The following is an 18,377-nucleotide window of genomic DNA, read 5'->3' as shown; positions in this document are numbered from 1 at the left end:
TGCAGCCATGAAATTAAAAGACACTTGATCCTTGGAAGAAAAGTTATGACCAACCTAGACAGCATATTAAAAATGAGAGTCATTACTTTGCCAACAAAGGTCCATCTAGTCAAAGCTATGGTTTTTCCAGTAGTCATGTATGGATGTGAGAGTTGGACTATAAAGAAAGCTGAGTGCCTAAGAACTGATGCTTTTAAACTGTGGTGTTGGAGAAGACTCTTGAGAGTCCCTTGGACTGCAAGGAGATCCAACCAGCCATCGTAAAGGAAATCAATGCTGAATATTCATTGGAAGGACTGATGCTGAAGCTCCAATACTTTGGCCACCTGATGTGAAGAACTGACTCATTGGAAAAGACCTTGATGCTGGGAAAGATTGAAGGCAGGAGGAGAAGGGGACAAGAGAGGATGAGATGATTGGATGGCATCACTGACTCAATGGACTTGAGTTTGAGTAAACTCCGGGAGTTGGTGATGGACGTGAGGTCTGGTGTGCACAGTCCATGGGGTCACAAAGAGTCGGACACAACTGAGCGACTGAATTACTGATTCCAGTATATATGTATGTACCACCTCTTCTTTATTCGTCCTCTGTCTATGGACACTTAGGTTGCTTCCGTGTCCTGCTTATTGTCAATAGTGCTACAGTGAACACTGGAGTGCATATATCATTTTGAATTATGGTTTTCTTTGGATATATGCCTAGCAGTGGAATTTGAGGATCACATGGTCATCCTATATTTAGTTTTGTGAGGAACCCCCATAGTGGTCTCTTTAGTGGTTGTACCCACGTATATTGTACCAATTTATATTCCCACTGACAGGGCAGAAGGGTTCCCTTTTCTCTACACAGTCTCCAGCATTTATTGTTTGTACATTTTTTGATGATAGCCATTCTGACCATTGCAAAGTGAAATCTTGTGGTTTTGATTTGCATTTCCCTGATAACGATGTTGACCATCTTTTCATATCTTTCAGCCATCTGTCTGAAGAAATGTGTAGTTTTTAGACATATAGAAGACCTATTCTTTGATTGGATTGTTCACATTCTTAATAATGTCTTTTGATTCAGAAAAGCTTTTAATTTTGATGAAATCCAGTTTATCTATTTTTGTTGTTGTTGCCTATGCTTTGGGTATCATAGATAAGAAACTGCCATATCTAAGGTCATAAATATTTATATAGTTCTATATAGATATATTGGAGAAGGCAATGGCACCCCACTCCAGTACTCTTGCCTGGAAGATCCCATGGACGGAGAAGCCTGGTAGGCTGTAGTCCATGGGGTCACTAAGAGTTGGACACGACTGAGCAACTTCACTTTCACTTTTTACTTTCATGCATTGGAGAAGGAAATGGGAACCCACTCCAGTGTTCTTGCCTGGAGAATCCCAGGGACGGGGGAGCCTGGTGGGCTGCCGTCTATGGGGTTGCACAGAGTCGGACACGACTGGACCGACTTAGCAGCAGCATATAGATATATAAAAATCTTTTTATTTTTATCCATATAAAGATTTATATAGTTTTAGCTCTTACAGTGACAGGGAGGCCTGGTGTGCTGCAGTCCATGGGGTCGCAAAGAGTCAGACATGAGCGGGTGACTGAACAACCACAGCTCTTACATTTAGGTCTTTGACCCATTTTGAGATACTTTTTGCATGTGATTGCAGGTAAGAGCTCAACCTCAGTTACTCCAGACCCATACCAGCTGAAGAGACTTTTTTCTCCTCATGAATGGTCTTGGTACCTTGGCCAAAAGTCAGCCAACCATAGATGTACAAGTTTACTACTAGGCTCTTAACTACGCTACACTGATTTATATGTCTATAAATTTCAGGACTCCCTGGTAGTTCAGTTGGTAAAAAATCTTCCTGTAATGCAGGAGACCCCAGTTCAATTCCTGGGTCAGGAAGATCCGCTGGAGAAGGGATAGGCTACCCACTCCAGTATTCTTGGACTTCCCTTGTGGTTCAGCTGGTAAAGAATCCGCCTGCAATGCGGGAGACCTGGGTTCATTCCCTGGGTTGAGAAGATTCCCTGGAGAAGGGAACAGCTACCCACCTCAGTGTTCTGGCCTGGAGAATTCCATGGACTGTATAATCCGTGGGGTCGCAAAGAGTTGGACACGACTGAGTGACTCACTTTCACTTATGGTTTTATAGTAAATCTTGAAATCAGGAAGTATGAGTCCAATAATTCTGTTGGTCTGTTTTCAAGATCATTTTGACTACTTGGGGTCCCTTGTAATTCCATATGAATCTTAGGATAAATTTTTCCATTTCTATTAAAACAAAAATGTTGTTGGAATCTTACCTAACTGCTTTGGTTAGAACGTCCAGTAAATTTGTTGAATAGAAGTGGTAAAACCACACAGCTTTGTCTTGTTCCTGATCATAAGAGAGATGTGTTTCACCACAGAGTATGATGTCAATTGTGGGTTTTTCATAAATGCTCTGTTGAAGACTTTCCCTTCTTGTCTTAGTTTGCTGAGTATTTTTATTATGAAAGGGCATTGGACTTTGTCAAATGATTTTTCTGTGTTAATTTAGGTGATCATTGATACTGTTCTTTCATTCTGTCAGTGTGGTGTATTATATTGACTGATTTTTGTATGTTGTACCACCTTTGCATTCGGGGATAAATCCCATTTGGTGAGGTTGTTGGTGGCAGTTTAGTCACTGAACTGTGTCCAACTCTTGAGACCCTGCCAGGCTCCTCTGTCCATGGAATTTCCCAGGCAAGAATACTGGAGTGGGTTGCCATGTCCTTCTCCAGGGGATCTTCCTGACCCAGGGATTGAACCTGGGTCTCCTGCATTGCAGGCAGATTATTTACTGACTGAGCCACAAGGAAAGCCCTTGGTAAGGTTATATAATCCTTTAATTATCCTGCTGAATTTGGTTTGTAATATTTTGTCAAGAGTTCTCTTTTTTAGACCTAAATTATTCTTTCCTGAGTAATCTGTACTCCTTTTTTTTCTTCTTATTAAGCAGAATTAACCAAAGTAAATATTTGATTGTGTTTTCTTCACCTTTCTTCCTAAGTCTTTGTGAGTAGGTGACTTTCAAACCATATATAGATAGCAGAATGCTGGAAGTGGTATATATTATTCTTATACCCCTTTCTGTCTTGAGCTTTCCCAACACTTGTAGGACTTGGTACAAGAGTGTAAGTGGAGACTGTGTCTGAGTGTGTGTGTGAAAGTAAGTCAAGCTGATGGATAACCAAGCACCTTGATCAGCACACCTGCATGAGACGGCAGTGCCTGTTGATGCCCGGAGAGTTTGGGAGCTGTGGATGGTGCATCTGCTCAGCCCTGTGGCTCAGGGTGGTGGTTCAGAGGGCCCAGGGCAGTTCATTTCCCTGGAAGGAAAGACGAGAGGGCAGGGAGAAGCAGTGTGAGGGGAGAGAGAAGCGTGTGTTCTCATCGGCTGTCTTCCCGAGGTGGGCAGGCTGAGGCTCGTCCTTCCAACCAAGATGATCAGACACTGCAGTCTTGGTGCACAGTGAACTTCAGCTCGTAGGTCTATGGAGAGGAGCTGGGCCCTGCTCTCCCCGCACAGGCCCTTGGGGGAGCATGAAGTGGGCCCTGGGCTCAGGCCTGGACCACAGACAACCTCGGCTTCTCCTACAACTTCCATCGTGGAAAGTGGGGCAGAGCAGATTGGGGGTCGGGGAGGGGGCTGTGTGCGTTGCCATAGAAAGTACCACTCAGCAGATGGTTTAAACAACGGCAGTGTTTTCTCATGATTCTGGAGGTCGGAAGTCCCAGAGCAAGGTGTCTACAGGGCTGGTTCCTCCAGAGGTGGCCTCCTCTGCTTGTAAGTAAAGGCAGTCTCCTCTCCGTGGCCTCACTTGGTCATCCCTCTGCGTGTGTGTGTCTTAATCGCCGCTCCTCATAAGGACCCCGTCAGATTGGATTAGGGTCTCCCCAACAACTCCATGTGAACTGAACACTAGTTGCTCAGTTGAGTCCAACTCTTTGCAACCCCGTGGACTGTTGGCCGCCAGGCCCTTCTGTCCATGGGATTCCCCAGGCAAGAATACTAGAGTGGGTAGCTAGTCTCTTCTCCTGGAGATCTTCCCAACCCAGGGAGGGAACCCAGATCTCCTGTATTACAGATGGTTTCTCTACTGTCTAAGCCACCAGGGAACCCATTTGAACTTAATCAGCTCTTTAAAAGCCCCCTGTCCTAATCCAGCCCCATCCTGGCATCCTGAAGGGTTGGGGCTCCCACAGGTGCAGTTTGGAGGGGCCCAGTCCAGCTGTCACAGACGGTGTGGGCAGCTCTGTACACCATGGTCTCTTGGGGAAAGCCCGGTGACATCTCCCCAACAGGAGGAAGTCAGGGCACTGTACCACCCCAAGTACCCCCTCCCTTGGTCTGTAGGCATAAAGCCCAGCCGTCCTCGGGGGGGACCTCTGTCTCCCCACAGCAGTGGCGGCCTTGGAGAGGATCATGTCTGGAGAGGCAGGAAGAACTCCTATTCCTTGTATTTTCAAAGAAAATACACCTTGATGTTCACCGTGGTTCTAAAGAAGCATCAGGTTCTGCAGAAAGAAACCATTTCCTGCTGGGTCCCCAGGGTACCCGGGGAGGCTCCAGGCCTGGTGGGGATGGAGGGTTTTCATTCACCAGAACCACAGCTCTGGTCCCCTCAGGTGTGAGGCGGGTGGGGCTCCAAGGCGTCCTGCACAGGGTGAGCTGGACACAGGGTGGCTTTCAGAGGACCCAGTTCAAGGGGTCGAACAGCAGCAGGTAGCATCTGTATGAACAGACGGGCGGCTGGTGAGATGGGGCGTTCTTCTGGACGGGGCAGCTTTTTCCTGGTCTGTTTCATCTTACGACCTGAAGTTGCCCTCCAAGCACTTCCAGGAGGTATCCGCGGGGCTGGAGACTGACCATGTGCACTGTGCCCCCAGGATGAACGAGCGAGACCGGCTGCTAAAGAGGCTGAGCAGGAAGACGCCACCCACCCTCTTCCGGGGCAGCTCCCTCCAGCAGTCCATGCCACGTGAGTAGCCCCATGGGACAGGGGGATGGGGGGAGACCATGGCCAGGCTGGAGCCCCACATGGGGAAGTGGAGTTGGTGTACCTGGCCCTAGGCAGGGACAGCCAGACAGCAGGTAATTCCCCAGGACCCAGTCAAGTGTCTGAATGACATGGTCCATAAACTTAAAACTCAGATGTGGTTAAGATCCTTGCGTCAGCCTCCCAGTCAGATTCTTTCTAAGATGGAAGTGATGTTGCCTTTGCCTGGTTCCCCCCAAGGATGACCTCATGCTCTTGGCAAACTAAGCAGTGACAATCACTAGCCCCTGCCTCCCCTGGCTGCGCAAGTGGAGGCTCGGCCTGGTTTCTGCCAAGTGGGGTCCACGGGGATGTGCCAGAGGCCAGGGGAGCGGGAGACATGAGAGTCAGGGGGAATGGAGCTCAGGGAGGTGTTGGGCTTACCTGCCTCAGGACACCTGGGCGAGCCTCAGGTCAGCGCAGTAATGGATCCAGCACCGCCTGGGGCTCCAGAGCCCAGCCAGGGCCTCTGATCCTCGAGAGGGTGAGTCTGGAGGAGGCAGGGTGGTGGGCTCCCAGGTTCAGGGTTGCACCTTGGAGCCGGGCTGCCTGCAGTCCTATCCCATCTCTGCCCCTCTGTGATCTCAGGTGAGTTAATGCCTCTGTTTCTACACCTATAAACCAGAGAGGACATGAGAACATAACTGGGTTACTGGGATGATTCTCTGAGGTTGTACATACAGAGTGCCTGGAACAGAGCCTCACAGTAAGGAGTCTGATAAATGCTTGGTATTACTTTTCTGCCAATAATTGAGTAAGTTTGAGCCACTTACATATTCCTTTGAATGTCTGTTTTCTCACCTGAGGAGAAAAAATGGAATGATGTCCCTCTTACACAGTCTGTGAGGCCACATGAGGGTCGGTGTACAGCCCATGAGGAACCGGAGTGCTGGCTCCATAAACACGGGGCTTGTGCTGTGGAGCCTCCGACCAGAGAAAGAACAGACAGGAGAGCAAAGACCACACGAGGACCCATGCAAGAAGGGTCTGGCAACAACTGGAAAGGCTCTTAAAACAACTAAGAATTGTTTTCTGAACTCTCCATATTTTGAAGGACACACACACAAAAAAAATTTTAATGAGCAAGTACAAAACATAGTAAGCAAGCTGCTAAAATCACACCATGTCTTAAAGACAGTCAGCAACTAGTAGTAAGACCCAGATGGACAGCAGGGTGTTCTTCTCACCCACCCCCAGAGAAGGCCATCTTGCATCGGGAGCAGCCTCTAGCCTCAGTGTTCCCAGGAAACCAGGAGCCCAGGTCACAGAGCACTTGCTCCCAGGGACCGCACATACATGGTGTCCACAGCCTGAGCTCAGTGTCCCCTGGCTGGCCTGATCTCCTTACCATCCCCCTGGTCTTCCCACGTTCTACTGCTCTGAGGACTCTTCCACACAGGAAACAGCTACTTTCCCTAAGATGTTATCAGAGCTCAGCGTCGAAGGAATGCTACTTAAGGGATGTTTTATTCCAAAATAATGAAAAAAAATGACCCAATTTTATGGACTTCCCCAAATGTTCTACCAGAAGACAAAACAGCTAAGCAGTGCGTCTGCCCTCCCACCTACCCGAACACTGTCCTCGGGTCCCGGCCACGGCTGAGCGTCAAGGAAGTGGATGCGCCAGCCGTCAAGTGTGTTCTCCAGGCCCCCAGCATTCCTTCCCGGCTCTCAGGACTTCCTGGAGATGAATGATGGTGGGAAATGCTAAGAGCCAGGGCTTCCCCATTCCCCGTTTGAATGCAGATGGCAGTTACCTGTTCATCTGGCAGGAACTGTGAGTGATGAGGAATCTTTGTCAGGCTGGGCAGGCAGAGGCTGGCTGGTGATTACTGTCCTCGTGGTTCTGGTCTAACCCCTCCAAGGCCTGGTTTCCAAGAGGAAAATGTTTATCTGAATCACAGAGCACCCTTGTCCCCAGGACCACCATCCTTTCTTTCTTGCAAGTCCACTTAGCCTCAGTAGAGGCTGAGAACCTCCTGGTGGATGCCCCCGGGGGAGCCGGTAGAGGGGCCTCCAGGAGAATAGCTTTGCTGTCGGACCAGAAGCTTCCCTGGAAACCCTCCCACCCCCAAGGGGCCGAGCTACCCCACCTGACAGCCCTGTGCCTGTGAGTCGAACAGGAGCCCAGGAGGGCACTGCAGCTGATTTCCCCAGGCACAGGCGGGTCTGAACAGAAAACAAGAAATAAAAGACAAAGCTGTGGCCCTTCCCCGGGAACAGGGAGTAGACCACTCCAGACTCTAAGGTCCTCTTCCCTACAGGACATTCCCAGGCAATGTTTACTTGTACGTCTCAACAAGGCACTTCACTCCAGCCCATCCACCCCCAGAGAAGACACATTAAAACACAGTTAGCAATTGTTTCATCTGGGCTGATTGTCAAGTCAGGCTCCTTGGTCCCTGGCCTGGAGTGGAGGCCTCCGCTGGGGATGCCAAGGGTAGAAGCAGTTCTGCCTGCAGGAGAGGGCTCTGTGGTCTGGGCACTGCCAGCCGAGGGCCCGTCCTGGCGCCTGCACAGAAGACTCAAGGTGAAGGCCTCATCCAGTTAAACCCAGGAGACCAAAACCTTAAAGGGCACCAGTTCTGTGGCCAAGCAAGGACTGGCCAGCCCTTCTCACCTGGGGCCTCAGCCCTGGGTTCCAGATCCCCTGTAAAGGTGGGGCGCGGGGACAGCCAGCTTAGAATGGAGAGCCCCACGCTGCCTGCTTCCCCAGGTGTGGGAGAAGCACTTACATACTAAGTGAAGTAATTCAGGCAGAGAAAGACAAATATCATAGGATGTCACTTACATGCAGAATCTAAAAAGGGCTACAAAGAACTTGTTTACAAAACAGAAGCAGAATCACAGAAAACGAACTCATGGCATGGGGGTGGGGGGGAGGGATAGGACAGGAGCCTGGGACTGACGTGTACACACGACTGTATATGCAACAGACAAACAAGAGACCTTACTGTACAGCACAGGGGACTCTGCTCAATACTCCCTAATAACCTAAATGGGAAAGTAGCTTAAAGAATAGATACACATGTATATTAAAAAGCAGAGACATTACTTTGCCAACAAAGGTCCATATAGTCAAGGCTATGGTTTTTCCAGTAGTCATGTATGGATGTGAGAGTTGGACTATAAAGAAAGCTGAGAACCGAAGAATTGATGCTTTTTAACTGGGAGAAGACTCTTTAGAGCTCCTTGGACTGCAAGGAGATCCAACCAGTCCATCCTAAAGGAGATCAGTCCTGAGTGTTCATTGGAAGGACTGATGTTGAAGCTGAAACTCCAATACTTTGGCCACCTGATGCAAAGAGCTGACTCATTTGAAAAGACCTTGATGCTGGGAAAGATTGAGGGCAGGAGACGAAGGGGTTGACAGAGGATGAGATGGTTGGATGGCATCACTGACTCAATGGACATGAGTTTGAGTAAACTCCGGGAGTTGGTGATGGACAGGGAGGCCTGGCGTGCTGCAGTCCATGGGATCGCAGAGTCGGACATGACTGAGCAATTGAACTGAACTGAAAACATGTATAACTAAGTCACTGTGCTGTCCACCCAAAACACAATGCTGTGAATCAACTATACTTCAATATAAAATAAAAATTCAAACAAAAGAAATCCAGGATGATACACAGGCAAAACTCCTGATTTCTTGTTCTCCTTTAAAGGATGTGATGAGATAACAGCACCAGTAACAAGTCATAAACATGTGTGGATGGGAGGCAGGCTGTGGCCTGGGTTGTCTTTTGCTTAGAAGGTCTTATCTGGCTGTGGGGCGTTTCCGGACCTCTGACCCAGGAGGGTCGGTGAACAGACAGGGAGTCTTGCAAATGTCCCTCCAGTGGGAAGGGCTGGTTAGGAGGGACTGTCCTGCCTCGGGCTGGGAATGCAAACTCCATCCCAGGAACACAGGACAGAGCTGCAGGGGAATGTGGGCCCTGCCTGGGCTTGGATCCCAGCTCTGCCACCTTGGGAAAAATGACATCACCTGTGCCTCAGTTTCCCCACCTGTGACATGGGAAGAACTCTCATCTGTCTCCTAGGGCTGTTGGGAGAAGGAAACAAGCCATGTGTGCTTAGCATAATACATACAACAGCACCCTAGACACAGAGCATTTAATAATTGTCTGCTGTCGTCATCATTGGAACTGGGAACTCCCTGGGGATCCAGTGGTTAGGAACTCCAGGCTGTCAATGCCAAGGGCCCAGGTTCAATCTCTGGGTGAGGAACTAAAATCTCACAAGCTTTGTGGCCAAAAAAAAAAAAAAAGTCATTATTGGTACTGGTTGTAAAATCTAGTCTTTATGTAGCCACTGGGCCAATCATTAAACTCCTCAACTTTATCTAGTGATCTTTTTCTTTATTTACACGAACACACATTCACTGTAATTTATTGCCGGTCCGGATCCCTGCGACATCAGCCAGGCAGGCTCCCAGCACCATGTGCGCTCTGCCAGCCTTTCCTGTTAGTGTGTTTACGGCTGCATGAATTGCCAACTGGCCTGTGGCTCGGGGCGCATGGGGATGTTTCCCGCACAGGACAACTTGCCTTTCCCCTTGATGGGTGGTGGGAAAGTGCAGCCATGGCCCAGTGACCCACAGATGATGCCTCACAGGCTGCGCTAAACGGGAGGCCACCCCTCTGAGCCCTGACCACTCATGTCAGCACCCATCCCTTCACAGGGGTCACAGGTCCCTGGACCTCCATCCAAGGCTATAGAGCCACAGTCTCTCCCCCCATATGCAGCTGCTCTGGACGTCCCTCCTCACCGGCCCCTGTGCTCCTCTTGCAGATGGGTATGCCTTCTCCCAGGAGGAACACGGAGCCGTGACTCAGGAGGAAATCGTCCGCGCTTACGACACCACGAAGCAGAAATCCAGGAAGAAGTAGGACGCTGCCTCCCGCCGGAGCGCAGGAAGAGACTCATGGCAGCAGCCAAAACACCGCAACACGTCCTGTGGCCTTAGCCCGTTCCTTCGCTCTGTGCCCTGGCGACCCTGGACCCGGACCGCTGGGGTGCCCCACGCCCTTCCTGCTCGTCCGCCATGCTCCGCCCGACTCTTGTTTGAGCGTTCAGCTGTGCACTGTGAGGTGTGAAATTAAAACCATTACGTTTCCCCAGTATTTACACATCCGTCCGGGTGGCTCTGGGAGAACAGAGACAGGCTTTCATGCTGCGTGAGGAGCCCAGCTCAGGGGTCGGATACCCGCAGGTTTGTTCTGCAGGCTGCACGGAACCTTCCCTCGAGGTGGACAACCCACTGGCTTTGATGTTCCCTGTGTTGGTATGAAGTTGGCATCATCATCTTGATTGCAATGAAGTCATAAACATAGGTATCTGGGTGGTAAACCTGAGAAGAACTTTTGGAACCTCGGTCAATGGTCTCGGCAGGGCGGACTCGCTGGGTCCGCACAGTCTACTGACCCCTCCTGCCTGGTGCCTCCTGGCCAGGCGCCCCAACAACAGTCCCGCTGCATGGTTGGCCCTGCGCTTGGTGCATGGTGGCTGCGGGCACCCGCTCTGATCCTCACCCTCCCTCCTTCTCCCCCAGATTCAGAAACGGATGCAAGAAACCCCCCTTCTTCTCTATCTAAAGAAACAGCAATTTGCGTATATTCCAAGTGTTTATCTTCCTCTTTCTGGTGGCAAGGAGGCCTGTGAGTCAGGGTGATGTGGACTTGCTGGAGCCCTACCTGCCCTGCTCAGGCTCGCAAACCTCATTTTCTGGCCTCCAGACCCCTGGGCCTTGGCACCTGCTTAAATTAGAACCCACATTCGTTCTCTTGGGAGTTCAGAGCACATTTTGGATTTCGAGTAAATTTACAGCATGTTTCCCCAGCAAAGGAACACACCAGTCGCTCCAGACTCTGGGAGGATAAATAGCCCAGTGAGGGTCCCTGAGGGTGCCGAGGAAGACAGCCACTGCAGGGGAGCGGCGGCAGAGACACTGAAGGAGGATGCTTTTCCTGCAAATCTCAGTAGAATTCCGAAATCAAGCCCGAAGCCCAGACAGTGGTCATGATCAGCCTACAGTGTTCACAGGCCTGCAGTTTTAATTGAACAGAGCTCCAGACATTTCAAGCAAGCAGCTTTTCTTACCTTGACAGATATTCCTTCCTATCCAGCCCATGTCAGATGCAAGCAGCTGTCTGAACAGGAGGGTCCCTGATTCCAACACGGGTTGTGGCGGGGCGGGGTGGGGGTAGGGCGGGTGGCCACGTCTTTGTCCAAGTTCTGAACAGGACAAATCCCAGGTGTCTTCAGGCGGGAAGGAACCACCTGGAACCAGCCTGGAGGCATGTCCCCTGCTTGCAGCTTTGTTGCCAAACCAGCTATTTGGATGGTGTAACATCAATACTTCTGGGCAGCTGTTGCTGGTTAAAATGACACAGTTCCCCTGGGGAGGGCCATGCTAAATTACAAAATAAAACAATGGGGCATTTTGCTTCCTCGCCTTCTTCTCAGAGCATCCGCGTCTGATTGGGCATTGAGATCATTTAGGGTGTGATCTGCCTGGCTTACAGAAAATGAGAGGTGATGAGAGCCCAGAGAGGGCTCCGGGGCAAGCAGAACAGCACAGCAAACAGGTGAGGTTAGGAAAATTGCCCCTCCTCCCTCCCCAAGGTCTGAGACATTTTAAACACTAGGGCAACCAGCGAGAGGAGGGGTTGAGGACCCTTGAGCAGGGATCACAACAAAATACGTGCCTGTAATTAATACACAAAGCCAGGCAGATGCCCCACCTTCACATACAGAAAGAGGAAATCCTAAATACAGAGGAGAAATGAACCTTTGGATTGAGCTGCGCTAGGCACCCAGGATGATTTGGTTTCATCTGGGAACTAAGCCTGGTTGGAAAAGGGAATTCAAACTCAATTCTTTCATCAAACACTTGGCTGGCTCTTGAACTTGAAGCCTTCCAAATCAGATTTGTGAATTACAGCGTGCGCTTGTTTAGGGCTTTATGATTCTCATTTTTCATGTTGAAATATAGTTCCGAGTTTTCTGAGATTGAAGTATATTTTCCAGCTCTCTTGAGAAGTAGACTAAACAGCCTTTGCAGTCATGAAAGATGCACAGGGAAGGAAGCACTAGAGAGATGCCTTTCTATTTATTCTCTCCCACGATTAAGCTATCTTGTAGCCAAATGACTAAACTGGGTGTCCGGGAGGAGCAGCTGTCACTGTGTGAGATGCATGACATTCAGCTGGGGCGACTCGAGCTGTGTTGTTTGTCCTATCTTTAAATTGAGGTCAGAGTGTCGCACACAAGCCCTCCCCTGGGAGCAGGGTGGGCCGACTAAGCCGCACACTGTCAGCTCCGTGGAGATGCCACCTGGGACTTGTCACTCTGCCACACGGAACATGATACAGGCCGGCAGGTCGGCACTACAGGGCCTGACATTCGATTGGGCTAAAATGGCAGATCCCCCTCGGGCCCAGTGCTGGGCTAGTCTGGTACCCAGACTGCTGATGCTCATTTGATCCTTTGCTCAGTGCCGGCTGCTTCTGCAGACAGAAGAGAGCAGCCTCCCCAGCTCTCAGCTCTGCACCAGCGAGCACGGGTGGATGCCTGCACACCAAGAGGAGAAGATGAGAAAGCAGAGGAAATCAGCCATTTCTGCTGAGCTGTTGGGATTAGCCTGTGATCACCAGTCTGGGGGCTTGGTCATAATTTTTGGGTGTCACTGATGGCTCTATACTGTCTCTAGGCAGAATATTCCAGACTTCTTGACCAGTGTTGTAGTCTCCCATCTCCCAAAACACACACACACAGAAAAAACCCTGTGCTTTGGAGAAAGAAGATGCTATGCCTTTAACATTTGGAGTGGGACCCTAACACGCAAGCCTGGGCTTTGGTGGGCCACAGCTGAGAGCTCTGCTGGTCTTTGCTTTCCCCTGACAAGGCTTTAGATCTTGCTGTAGGAAGCTGGCAATGAAAATCTATAATCACTTGTCCAGAAACCATGAATCATGAAGAAGTGAGTATAAGTAACTAATATCTGAAAATGCATATGGACATAATATTATCAACTATACAGTTGAATTTTTTTTAAAGAAAGCTCTAGTCTATCATCTTGTTGTTATAACAATGACCCTTTATCTTTTTGAGCCATAAAGAAGAGAATTTTCTATCATAGTCCCACTCCTAGAGATTTACATCCTGGACCACAGGTTGAATAGAATGTTTTCAAAGCTCTGCTCTAAGATAAGGTGTTCTTTAGTTTTGAACATGTGAAAGAACTACACATGTTTCAGCCAGGGTTTGAATTACTGCCCAGGGTCACTGTCCCCAAGTAATTCAAGGGTGATTTAGGCTCAGCATTTGAAATGTAGCCTTTATCTCCTGAGAGCCATAAAGAATTTTAACAGAGAAACTGGTTAAGCAGAGCCTGAAATAATATGGCAAAGAAGAGAGTTTATCAGGTCAAGTTAAAGGATGCCCACCACCCCCCATCATATTCATTAAACAATTTCTTCATGCAGATGCTTAAATTAGAAAATCTATGAGTGATGGAGACAGTAATAATAAAGTGTCCCCTCCAAAAAAATAGAGCAATACAGCAGAGGCTTTACGGCTTTAAGTCTGTTCTTGGTCTAAGTCTTGGGGGAAAATTATTTTGCCTCATATTAGCCATCTTTCCATCTTGAAGAACTAAGAGGACAGTTAGAAGATTTTCCAATGGGTCTTAGAGATCAGGACCTGAGATCCCATGTGATGACAAATTAACAAGTATTCCAGAAGGAAGAGACCCATGATACTCGACGTGTCAGACTCTTCACTGAGTTTTCTTGCATCCTCCAGCGCCCAGCAGCACATGCCTCCACTCTCTTTTACAAGAGCTTCATTTAATGCCAGACCTCCAGCTCCGGCTGTTTAAAGGGCTTCTGGTTTGTTGGGTCTCAGTGAGGCACACGGGAATCCTTTCGGCGGGAAGAAAGCCCTGGGAGCCCACATCAGCTCCAAGTGGCTAGAACTGTGAAACAAGCAGTAGTGGGGGAGGGGCATGTGCCCCCATGTCCCCACACCACGTAGAACCCATATCTGCTACCCAGTAGAGCCCCTCTGCTCCCCTGACTGGGGCGGGGGGGGGGGTGCAGGAAGGAGACAAGGGAGCGATTCTTCTGACACCCAGGCCGGCTCGTTTTCAAGTGACAATCTCTCGCCTAAGTTGCCTTAGCGATATCTACTCCCAGGCATCAGACCAAGAAAAACACACTCCCGAGATTAGCCCATCGGCATTTCTCCTGACCTGGCCACAGAAAGGAGACCTGTGCATTTTAAAAGCGGGAACAAAGTGTCAGGTGGCTTTGATTTATGACGGAAGAGGAAGAAGCAAGTGGAAAGACTGGCGCTATCCAAATAACCCTGCCCGGGGAAACCCGGGGTCAAGAGAGCCTTCTCAAGAGCCTCTCACAGGCCAGCCTGACATTGTGGAGAAAGGGCCAGCAGGAGCAGGGCCGCCTGAGGGTCAGGACATGAACCCACTTCCTTCCGAGGGACCGGAGCCGGCCGGGGTCCTGAGATGGCTGGGCGTGCAGCTACAGGCAGAGCAGGAGACACCAGGTACAGAACAGAAAGACAACCTGTCCTGTCTCAGGGCCTCCCTCCTCCCCACGAGGTCCCTGCACAGGGAACGCGTTCGCGGTCTTCCATTAATAAAGCCAACCCAAGTCCAGTCGCTCTTACTCCACCTGCCCTCTCCCGGGTGGCTGAGCTGGGAGGTGTGTTGGGCTGCCCCCCCAGCCCCCCAGCCCCCAGGGCCTGCAGCCCCACCAGGTCACCCTTCCAGCTGTGGTCTGAACGTGCCACCCTGCAGTGTCTCCTTCACTTGGGCAAAGCCACATGTTCTCCTTTCTGTTGTCACATCTGTGCTGCCACCGCTGAGATGGCGTTTGGCTGGGAGATTTCATCTGGTTATGCAGAGAGAAGGGGGCACAGGGAGGTGGGAGCTTGCTTAATTGGCTCCCAGCAGAGTGGGCAGCTCTTCTCTGGAGTATAGGGGTCCTGTCCTCCCCCTCTAGAAGTCTTACTATCGTCCTCATGTCCTATTAACGTCCTCTGGTTGTTAAATTACAGCAGTCTTTAGCCAGAACAGGGGAGCCAGGGGTTCCTCATGGAATGAATACAAATGAAGGGCATTTACTGGTATTTTGGGGAGGCAGGGGTTGGAAAATGTAGTGATGTGTGGCTTTGATCAATCCTGTTGACTGGTGTATGTCTGCACAAACCTGTTTCAAATAAATCTTTTGTTAAAGTAAATGATTGGACCCGGCTGTATTTGTGAATTTCTTTCCCACTAATAAGCAGCTCCTGCCATAGGGACTTTGGCCTATTACACAGAGATTTTGTCAGCAGCTACAGACTACACACACACACACACACACACACTCATGCTCTGCCTCCCGAGCTGACAGCCTGGAATCGCTGTGAACGGCGGGCATGCAGGGCGATCTGAATTGCAGATGAGTGGGAGGCCAGGCCCTCTTTATGAGAAGCGGGTCTGAGAGGCCTCCCTGAGCCAGACTGACCAGGCAAAGGGGCAAACTGTGCACAGAAGGCCTTCTCTCGCAATCACTTCATTCCCTTTGGTTCATCCCAGTTCCCTTGCAAACTGAGACGTGGGAAGTTCAGATTCTGTTGTCAACTGTGAAGTCATGACACTGTCCTGAAAGAGGGTCCAAACACGGCATCCGGAGAGGGACCGCTTTGGCATAATGATGACTTTGAGCTGAAGGCGCCTGTGAAACAGCAGGTGCGGGAAAGGCTCCCCGCCCCCGCTCTCAACCACAGTCAGACCCCAGCATCCCTCCCTTCCCACCGACAGGCCCTAGCATCCCCCCCCTTCCACCAACAGTCAGGCCCCAGCATCCCCCCCTTTCCACCGAAAGGCCCTAGCATCCACCCCCGCTTTCCACCGACAGGCCCCAGCATCCCCTCCCTTTCCACCGTCAGGCCCCAGCATCCCCTCCCTTTCCACTGACAGGCCCTAGCATCCCCCCCTCTTCCACCAACAGTCAGGCCCCAGCATCCCCGTGAGAAAGGGGCCTTCCCTCCTTGCACCATGAAGAGAAGGACATTCTTGCCACCAGAAATGGATGTGGAGGCAGTCATAGGCGTGGACAGACCATCTTCTGAAATAACCCTGATCCTCCATGAGTTCCCCCCCTAAATTTCCTACTCATGTCCCACAATCTCTCTTCCCGTAAAATGATAGATGAGCTGCTGGGGTCTTCATTTTCCTCCTGAAGACTCCTATGTGCACATAAAAATGTTAAATAAATGTGTGTGCTCTTCTCCTGTCTCATGTCAATGAACCTGACCAACCACAGAACCAGGAGGGCAGAAGGAAGGGTTTCCTTCCTGACATTATTTTCAAGAGTGTCATGAGACCGCTCATGTCCCTGCAGGCACAACTTGTCACATTCGGGCAAGCATCCACAGCCCTGGAAGTCCCTCCCTGGGAGGCACAGTTCACATGGCCCAGGCCATGCGGAACCTGGGTTAGGGGAGCTGAGGGCCCAGAAGTCAGCTTTGGAGCACAGGGGAGAGGGCATCCTCACCAGAACCCTGGCTGGTGGCCTGTCTGCTTGGCTTTGTCTGGGCAGCTCCACCTGTCCCAGGGGTGGAGGGCAGGGAGGAAGAAAAGCATGCTGGACACGGTTCCCTGCAGCACCTGAGGCCAGAACCCAAAAACCTCTTACCTATCCACTTCACATGGGTTTCCTTGGTGGCTCAGACAGTAAAGAACCTACCTGCAATGTGGGAGAAGCGGGTTCAATCCCTGGGTTGGGAAGATCCCCTGGAGGAGGCAATGGCTACCCATTCCAGTATTCTTGCCTGGAGAATCCCATGGACAGAGGAGCCTGGCAGGCTACAGTCCATGGGGTCACAAAGAATCAGACAGGACTGAGTGACTGACACATTTACTATGACTTCCCTTAGCACACTGAGGGACTCTGAGACAGGCCCTGGGCCCCTTTGCTGCAGTGCCTGTCACCTGGACAAATGTCTCTTCCAGAAACAGGATACAAAGAAACAATAAGGGACTAAAAATAATTTTATGCATCTGCTTCACTGACTACGCCAAAGCCTTTGACCGTGTGAATCACAACAAACTGTGGAAACTTCTGAAAGAGACGGGAATACCAGACCACCTTACCTGCCTCATGAGAAACCTGTATACAGAATAAGAAGCAACAGTTAGAACTGGACATGCAACAACAGACTGGTTCAAAATTGGGAAAGGAGTACATAAAGGCTGTATATTGTCACCCTGCTTATTTAATTTACATGCAGAGTACATCATGTGAAATGCCAGGTTGGATGAATCACAAGCTGGAATCAAGATTGCCAGGAGAAATATCAACAACCTCAGATATGCAGATGATACCACTCTAATGGCAGAAAGCAAAGAAGAACTAAAGAGCCTCTTGATGAGTGTGAAAAAAGAGTGAAAAAGCTGACTTAAAACTCAACATTCAAAAAACTAAGATCATGGCATCCAGTCTCATAACTTCATGGCAAATAGATGGGGAAAGTGGAAACAGTGAAAGATATTATTTTCTTGGGCTCCAAAATCACTGCAGATGGTGATTGCAGCCATGAAATTAAAAGACACTTACTCCTTGGAAGAAAAGCTATGACGAACCTAGACAGTGTATTAAAAATCAGAGACATCACTTTGATTACAAAGGTTCATATAGTCAAAGTTATGGCTTTTCCAGTAGTTATGCATGGACAGGGGAACCTTGGCAGTCCATAGCGTCACAAAGAGTCAGATACAACTGAGCAACTAACACACATCCGGACACACACATGTCTGGATGTGAGAGTTGGACCATAAAGAATGCTGAGTGCTAAAGAATTGATGCTTTTGAACCAGAGAAGACTTTTTTTTGAGAAGACAAAAGAAGATGCTTTTGCTGGAGAAGACTCTTGAGAATCCCTCGGACTGCAAGGAGATCAAACCAGTCAATCCTAAAGGAAATCAGTCCTGAATATTCATTGGAAGGACCGATGCTGAAGCTGAAGCTCCAGTACTTTGGCCACCTGATGCAAAGAGGCAACTCATTGGAAAAGATCCTGATGCTGGGAAAGATTGACGGCAGAAGGAGAAGGGATGACAGAGGATGAAACGATTGGATGGTATCACCGAGAAAACTTCAGGAGATAGTGAAGGACAGGAAAGCCTGGTGTGCTGCAGTTCATGGGGTCACAGAGTCAGACATGACTTAGACCGAACACCAGCAATGTGCAATTAGGGCAAGTTATGGACAATAAAATACCAAGAGACCAAAAAAC

The 18,377-nt window shown here is 49.7% G+C and overlaps 1 protein-coding gene and 1 long non-coding RNA gene across 6 annotated transcripts in view; one reads left to right on the top strand and one right to left on the bottom strand.

The window, feature by feature from the left end:
- The window catches only part of LOC113902374 (phospholipid-transporting ATPase IB), a 495,526-nt gene extending 480,191 nt beyond the window's left edge, over positions 1 to 15,335 (top strand). For all 4 annotated transcript variants that reach the window (XM_027557555.1, XM_027557554.1, XM_027557558.1 and 1 more), the window contains 2 exons: positions 4,924 to 5,015; positions 9,864 to 15,335. In XM_027557555.1, coding sequence (XP_027413356.1) covers positions 4,924 to 5,015; positions 9,864 to 9,961 — 190 coding nt within the window. In that variant the 3' untranslated portion in view covers positions 9,962 to 15,335. The remainder of the gene's footprint in view (positions 1 to 4,923; positions 5,016 to 9,863) is intronic.
- LOC113902376 lies at positions 4,090 to 7,875 on the bottom strand. Of its 2 annotated transcripts, XR_003513804.1 has the most exons (4): positions 6,830 to 7,875; positions 6,642 to 6,753; positions 5,457 to 5,686; positions 4,090 to 4,766 (listed from the first exon to the last, which is right to left on the bottom strand). It is a non-coding gene; the product is annotated as an uncharacterized LOC113902376 (long non-coding RNA). The 2 variants fall into 2 exon arrangements; XR_003513803.1 differs by having other exon boundaries at positions 6,642 to 7,875.
- Positions 15,336 to 18,377: the final 3,042 nt, after the last annotated feature.

Source organism: Bos indicus x Bos taurus, chromosome 12, assembly GCF_003369695.1.
Source record: "Bos indicus x Bos taurus breed Angus x Brahman F1 hybrid chromosome 12, Bos_hybrid_MaternalHap_v2.0, whole genome shotgun sequence".
In the NCBI taxonomy this organism is placed as follows: domain Eukaryota; kingdom Metazoa; phylum Chordata; class Mammalia; order Artiodactyla; family Bovidae; genus Bos; species Bos indicus x Bos taurus.
Note: the sequence above shows the minus strand (reverse complement) of the source record. Positions and strands in the feature narration are given on the sequence as shown.